This window comes from Ceratina calcarata, unplaced genomic scaffold (genome assembly GCF_001652005.2).
Source record: "Ceratina calcarata isolate Rehan_Ccalc_2016 unplaced genomic scaffold, ASM165200v1 scaffold116.2, whole genome shotgun sequence".
Lineage (NCBI taxonomy): Eukaryota > Metazoa > Arthropoda > Insecta > Hymenoptera > Apidae > Ceratina > Ceratina calcarata.
This window is the reverse complement of record NW_017132550.1, coordinates 250,186-258,066: the sequence shown is the minus strand read 5'-3', so window position 1 is coordinate 258,066 and position 7,881 is coordinate 250,186. Positions and strand designations below refer to the sequence as shown.

The 7,881-nt window shown below is 36.9% G+C and overlaps 2 protein-coding genes across 6 annotated transcripts in view; one reads left to right on the top strand and one right to left on the bottom strand.

The window, feature by feature from the left end:
- LOC108624129 (homeobox protein orthopedia) overlaps positions 1–3,684 on the top strand; it is a 12,986-nt gene extending 9,302 nt beyond the window's left edge. Inside the window, exons 5-6 of the mRNA XM_026812923.1 lie at positions 661–760; positions 1,670–3,684. Of these exons, the coding sequence (XP_026668724.1) occupies positions 661–760; positions 1,670–1,776 (207 nt within the window). The 3' untranslated portion in view covers positions 1,777–3,684. The remainder of the gene's footprint in view (positions 1–660; positions 761–1,669) is intronic.
- Positions 3,685–3,739: 55 nt separating this feature from the next.
- LOC108624432 (sphingomyelin phosphodiesterase) overlaps positions 3,740–7,881 on the bottom strand; it is a 15,493-nt gene continuing 11,351 nt past the window's right edge. For 2 of the 5 annotated variants that reach the window (XM_018023763.2, XM_018023754.2), the window contains 3 exons: positions 7,560–7,752; positions 7,248–7,432; positions 5,695–7,113 (listed from right to left, as the gene is read on the bottom strand). In XM_018023763.2, the coding sequence (XP_017879252.1) occupies positions 6,849–7,113; positions 7,248–7,432; positions 7,560–7,752 (643 nt within the window). In that variant the 3' untranslated portion in view covers positions 5,695–6,848. Of the gene's footprint in view, positions 5,034–5,162; positions 5,328–5,694; positions 7,114–7,247; positions 7,433–7,559; positions 7,753–7,881 lie in introns of those variants that run through there. The other 3 variants (XM_026812889.1, XM_026812894.1, XM_026812896.1) reach the window with 3 other exon arrangements.

The following is a 7,881-nucleotide window of genomic DNA, read 5'->3' as shown; positions in this document are numbered from 1 at the left end:
GGTTTATAGCCGAGCGAATAGGGATAATACAGATAATAATCGATACGAATAATGAATAGTGACGGTGGAAATTTGTGGGGCAAGGAGTCATTTTTTTTTTTTCCATTCTACCGACAAACCGATACGTAGAAGGAGTGATTGGGTTAATTAAAACCGGTAGGCATTCGGTAATCCGTCCGACCGAACTAATCACTCGTAATTCAATTTAGTTGGCTACATCGACCGACGCGACGCGGCGGACGTACGCTCAGGTGCGCTTCAATTTAATACCTCGGTTAAAATCGTTAACGAGAAACGCATCGAATTCATTCCACAGCTACCCCGCCAGAGAACGATACCCGAACCTGCTCGCACCACAATGTTTTAAACATCGATTCTCACAGTTCACAATGACTTCAAACAGATTACTATAACCATAACAGCGAATCAAATAATCATGATTAATTATGGGACGATTTAATCCAATCGAGAATTAAATTTCACGAAGCTTTTAATACAGTCCGATAATATTTTGCTACGTATACTGTGTTTCACTCTAAACAGGATTCACGTTAAACATTGTTAAAACATCAGCTAAACGTGAATCTAGGATCTATCAATCGAATGCGACACGTTTCTCCTCTCAACGAAAAAGCTAATGGGATTCGTTTAAATTTGTAGATGGGCACGACGTCCTACCCGAGCATGACTCAACCGTTCTCCATGTCGCATTCAGCCTCGAACATGTCAGCGGTCACTGGCATGAGACAAGACGCGATGGGTGAGTCAACATCATTTAAGATTGTGAAAGAATAATGTGTAAAGAAATTTGTCTAAAATTAATTTTTAATATTTTTTATATTATTTACAGTCATATAACAAGTTATTAGTAAATGTTAACAATAAAAAAAATTTACTTTACTTGGGAAAAAAAATAATTTATGCATTATTATTTGTACATTTGCCCAAAAGCAGTCAAAATGACTTTCTTGGGCAATCTAGTGTTAACGACGAGATCCACAAGTAAAAGAATTAGTACACTGATTCCCAATTTCCTATTCAGGAAATTCGATGTATTTTACTATAATGAAAAAATAGATCAGTCGGAAGTTCGATCAGTACTCGATCATCACTAATCGAAATAAAATGGTAAAACGGAGATTTAAGAATCGGTTTAACCACAACCCTTTCACGATCCCATCGCATTAAGACGTTAAATCGTTAACGTCGAAGAACTCACTAGTGTATCTATATGTATATATAAAGTGGGAAGTGGCAATATTCTCGCGAATAGTCTTGATTCAATTTAAAAGCGATATTCCATCTTGGGCCGGAAATGGTGTAAGACGCTAGCGTTGCTCGTCGAACGGAAATCGAGGAGGACTCGAAGACGTCGCTCTGCCCCCCTAGCCAACGTCATTTCCGTCACACGGTTTTACGAACTCGTACGGACTGCCGCCTGCACACGAGACAATCAGAAAATCCCCTCACCCCCTCACGATTAAATATTATAAACGTTATAAAAATTGTCAAAAGATATTTAACAATCATAAAATAATAACTGAGACGTAATTATAAATTCGTTTGTTCAATTTAACCGGATGAAATGTTCGTATTTAATAATGATAAAATAACCGAGACGTAATTATGAATTCGTTTCTTCAATTTAACCGGATGAAAATGTTCGTAGGTATGTCAGCGGAGGACGAGTGGTACAACAAGAGCATCTCAGCTCTCAGAATGAACACGGCCCACCACCCGAATCTAGCCGCGCCTATGCTGCAGTATCAAACATAATTGTAAACAATTGACCCACCCGGATCTACTCGACGAGAAAACGTATAATAAACGCTCGACTCTTCGTTCAGATATGGGAGGAGAATTGAACAGTTTGCCGAGAAATCGGAGGAGGGGGGTGAGAACGAGAACGAAGACGTCGATTAATTGATTAACAATTTAACATGGATTTATTCGTTAATCGATAATTACCATAGGCGTGTGTCTACGATTACGACTAATTTCAATTAAATACGAGATCTATCACCAGTCGCTTTGATCGAGCTTTCATTCACAAGAATTTAACCTGGATTTATGGTTAATCGACAATTGCCATAGGCACGTGTCTATGATTACGACTAATTTCAATTAAATACGAGATATCACCTGTCGCTTTGATCAAGCTATTATTCATTTTACGTTCAACCTTAGGAACGGATACACGATTGAGTCGTGTAATCGACGAGATCATGCAATATACTAGTTTTCACGTTTTACATTGAACGATTGTACAATGGCTAGGTTTAGATAATTTTATGATCGTCGCCCTAATTTGTCACGCGATGGTGAAACGCTGTTTAGTTTAAAACGGGCAAACGCCGCCGGTTACACCAATTAATACGAATCTATTGATAAACAATAGATATTGATAAAATTCGACGGACGCACAATTGAAAAATGCTTTTCGTTCCGTTTCTTGACAACGATCTGCGAAGGAGGCACGTCTCGTTGAACAAAGTACGAGGGGCTGGTTGTAAATAAGGCGAGTGGGTGGTGAGAAGGGGGGGGGGCGGAAGACGATACGTATACAGTGTAATCGATATTCTAGCATTATGCGAATTTTTCAATGTCCTTTTAAACGATGTAAGCATACCCTTACCTACCTACCTACCGTTTAAACTTTAGCGGAAGAATAATTAGGTGATAAAAATTATTGATTTGTGTGTGCGCTTATGTTCGCCGGGAAGGATTTTAAATAAATGACAGAGCGGTGCGAGTTTGAGGCGCGAGGAGTGAATCTGACGATGCGAATTTTCAAACAGTTCTCGCGTTGGAAATTTGAAGGGCGCCAGGGTCTCGTCTGTGCAACGATTAACGTGCACTTTGAACTATCCTGAAGGAGAACCACCTGTGGAACCACTTTATAAAATTCATTGTTAGGTATTAAAATCATTTCCGATGTTTCCACGAGCAGTTCGATTGGTTCCACTTTAATTTGTCAAAGAGAAACGTATTTTAAAACGTGAGGAAAGTACAATATCGTGGAAAAATATCCCTGGCGCCTTTCATCGGTGATATTTGGATCTGTCCAATCAACAACAATCGTGTCTATATTGGTGTCATTCTTCGAATAATTGTCTAAATAATTAATAATAAATCGAGGATGAATAATTGCAGACGATCGCATCGTTTTCGTGTAGTTTCGCTGCAAGGACTCGAAGAGCCGCGGATTTTTTTGCAATTAACCGAACAGACTTCAATACTTAAAGAACCATTATTCACGTAATATATTGTATAACGCTAAATAAAAGAGATCAAGTAGAAGTGATTAAATAGGTATTACGACGAGTAAAATCAAACACTGTTTCTATTAATTAACGCTGGTTTCAATCTGTTTTTAATCGAACTTGCAGAAAAATCCGCGGGCCTAATTATATTAAAGTAATCGCTCGCGGTTGTTCCACGCGAAATGTTCCTAAAAAAAATTTGTAACATATCACACGGTTATACCAAACAGTCGCACGACACACACACACACACACACATACACGCACATTCACACGAGCACACGTGTTTTGCGTGTCGAACACGGAAAAGAATAACGTCGACGGGATTAAAGAAACGACGAAGGTGGAAAATGTGTAACGAGGGCGAGCGTAATTCATAGTTTATAAGCAAGGGTCACGTATTGTACGTATGTGTTGTACATAGCCTAAATAAAAATTACATTTAAAACTATTATTGAAAATTATTACCNAATACTTGAAATTAAAAGTTCTTCATGCCGTTCTTCTACAAAAATTAACATTTATGTATTCACGATATTTATACGTGAGAATTGTTGATACGATATCATTTTATATAATACAAAAGTCAATTAATAAAATACAATCACGTGGGATTAAATTTAGCGACGACGGCCGATCGTCGCTCGCGGCGACCTTTTAAATAATCTCTCGATCAATCACTTTTAAAATAAACATTTTTCAACCCGTATCCAAGTGACATTAAATCTAAATTATGGCAAAAATTTCTACCGTGCTAAACGAATCGGATGAATCGTCAAACAAGAATTCATCGTTGCCTACTCGTTTATTTTCATTCGTTAATCACATGTGCTTCGCTATCTCGCCCGATCAATCTCATCGTGTCATAATTTTTTAATCAAATTCGGAGATAGAATTTCGGAAACTTTTTAATCGAACATTAACGCGACATCGTTTATCACGTTCATCGCTATCCGGGGAAAAAGGATACTTTAAATATTCATTAAATCTCATTTCGTACACAACACAGGCGTTGGTAGTTACGTAAATCGTTCAACTACTCCACGACACCGGTTTCAGTAACATTATGCACTTGCAAATTGATGATTATCTACAGTGTCTCCTCTCTTCTTTTTACACAGAAGATTCCACAGGCTGGCCACAGTATAAGAAAGAACAGTAGGTTCACTAATGGTGTCGACTCTTATGATCTCATCACGTGCTGAAACCACAATCTTGTACATTACAAAATCGTGGGTCAGACTCGACTGTTACTGATGTGCAGCTGTAGTTATCAGATATACAAAAGAAGTCCTGTACAATCTCTGCAAAAATGCAAAAACTGCAAAATTGTACATCTCCACCAAAAAATTGTATATGATCTTTTCTGCAGATAATAATAGTGCCCATGATTTTCGAAATTCCGAGAAAAAAATTTCCACCCCTTCAGATTTTGCGAAATTTTGCAAACGAGTAATTTGCAATAAACTGTTTTTTCGTTTTTTTGTCAAATATTCGTCAACTATTGTTACTATCGATAAATGTTTCAGACAAAACTTGTAGCTTCCTCATTAGTGATAATTAATTGATAAATTGAAAATTATTTATTGCATAAATTTTTTCTTCGCATCTACGTGGACCTACTGTTCTTTCTTATACCGTGTGTGGCCTCGGTATGTCAATTATCAATATGATTCATTTTCATTTGATCTTTCATTTGTTTAACCGAGACCTAATACATATTTTGGTAAATTGTAGGCGAACCGGGGAATCGCCATGACGACCGACATCCTGTAAATAAATTGAAAAATATTAATATTTGATTGTTGATTCATTCGGTATTAAAAAAATTTAGCAAGCATTTTATTAAAATTGATTTTATACTTATTTTACTTCTCCATTCGATCTGATTCGTAATTACATGAAAATTAATTTATTCGGCATTAATTATGAGCTGAATCTCGACAAACTGATTGAAACAATTGTACTTACTATGAGCAGAGCAGAGCATAGAATTTTGTTGAGAAATCCAAGTGTTATGTGCTTTCCACCACCGTGAGGTACCACCGCGAGTTATTTAATTGTCTAATTATAAATAAATAAAAAATCATATCACTGTTCGAAGTTAGAATCAATAAAACGATTTCTAATCATTCTCTCTCATCGACTCCCTATTATTCATAATAATATTATCAATATTATTAGTATAATTAATATAAATAATAATATAATAATAATATAATAATATAATATAATATAATAATAATTAATATAATAATATAAGAAATATTTCTCGAGTCATGTTCTTCGAACAGTGTTTTATTTTAAAAATTAAAATACGTGTTACATAGTTTGTGCATATGTATAATATTTACAGAAGGCCATCCCATATTGCTGAAAGACCAAAAACCTAATAATAATATGTACAATAACAAGAAGAACGTTGGATGAGTAGGTCTTAGATTTTGGACGATGTGATTCTTTATTCAAACAATAATTTGTACAATATCGTTTGAGGCGTTACGACAAAGTTTCTTGAGAATATATTGCTTGTTAATTATTATCGTTACCCTCTGACCATTTATTATTCCTGTTCAAAAGGAATAACTAGTGCTTAACTATGCGCGTTGTGTAAACTCTCTTAAACGACTACGACGTTAATCTTCCTGCGAGCAATGCGCTGAAACACAAACGACTAGTCACACATGCGTACCTATCATTCAGATTCGATCACGTAGACGTGCATTACGCGATTACGTATCTAGCGATCACAGAGGAAAGTTAAAATAGGAATTACGAGTAAAAGAGAAGTGCCGTATGACTATGTCAGACTTGAATTTCGAGACGATTACGATGTTCAAAGTACGTAACAGCGTTCGATGATAATTGACTTAAATAGAATCGTAAGATGTCAAGAATCAGTTTATATGTTTGTTGTGCATTGTTCCGCAGGACCCAAGCGTTAGACGTTTAGTTAATTATTGCTCTAATTGTCCGTCATTGTTGATAAGTGTTGTATTCTTAAAAGTATGTACAATATTTTCGATTATAATTTCTCAAGTATAAATCAAAAGCCAGTGAAACAGAAGTGTTGCATAATTATAGTATTTGAGAAAGGAAAAAAAAGGAAGCAAAGTAAATGATATATTTTATACATATTAGCTTTTACTTGTAGAAAGCATGTTAATTGGACAAGACCAAGTGTTCAGTAATCCCATATACGTAATACAAATATTTTTTAAGAAACTATAATAGCTGCACATTCTTCTATACTTATTTAAATATTTGCATTACCTGTGCGATCACATTAATTAGAATAGAGAATAGAACGATAGAAAGGAAACGTCTTACGTCCCGAGTGAGCCAGAGGTTTTCATAAAAATTCGTAATAATTATATATAAAAATAGTTAAACGACAGCCTTGCTTGTTTTAAAGAACTAATTATTAGACCGCGGATTTCTCCGTGGAAAATGTACGAAAATGCGAAAATCGGATTTCGCTCCAATACGTGTTTCACTCTCACATAGTTCTACACGTCCAAGTTTATGGACGCATTTTTTATATTCTTGTATAAATGCATCGAATCCGCGGTCTGTTAAATAATATTAGGAGGAGCTCGCCCGGTCGACCTGGTTGGTGTTCACGTCGCCGGAGTGAGCCTGAAGCCACGAATCGTGTACGTACGAGAATGCTAAACCGTTGTAGATCCAAGCCCTCCAGCCCGTTCTGGTGTCGGTGTCTATCCTCGATTCCAGCGACTGGCACAGCTCCTTCCGGTCGTGACTCCTGCCGCTTCGCAAGTCGCACAATAAACGCTTACGGCATTCGTCGTTACACGTCGGCCTCACCGGCGAATTCTTATAATAATGCCTGAGAAAAATGATATAAAAATCTCCGATAGAACTCCGTGGATGATCTGATTAATAATTAAATCGATCTCATCTGAGATTGAGACTCGAATAAAATCATGATTTTATTAAATATGAAATGATCTGTGAACTTACTTGTAGTAGAGATCGAACAACGATGGCTCGTTGCTCATCTTGTCGATCAGAGAGTCCCAATCTTTCGGCAGAAGCGAGGGTATCTGATAAGCCTGCCGAACGCTGTACAGCTTGCGCCAAAAAGGATAATCATAAAGATTCGCTTCTTTCAGATTCATCACCCAAGTCTCGTGATCTACAACCATCTATGCAACGGACGGAATTTACGAACAATTGCTTTGGACTTTTATTACTTTATATAACACCTATGTATAACTGTACGTGTGTGTGTGAGTAAGATAAATCATCGGTTTAGACGTCATCATTACTCACCCTTGTAGTTTTTGGATGGTCCCCGTCGACGTAGTATATCCTGTAGCCAGGATTCAGTTCGGCATAAGGTGTGACCGATGGCCCGACGTAAGCTATGCTTAGAGCTCTGCCGAGGTCGGCCGTGTCGTAGAACAATTGGAACTCGTCGTAGTGGGTGTGACCGAAAAATTGCGCAGTGATCGTCGACTCGTACCTGGAACGAATTCGTAATAGCTGCAGCTTCGACTAACGTTCGGATTAAAAGCTACGTAGAACGTTTTTAAAACGAGAAATGAGCAAAACGAAGATTTTAGTTTTAGTCGAATTTATGATCGTATATATT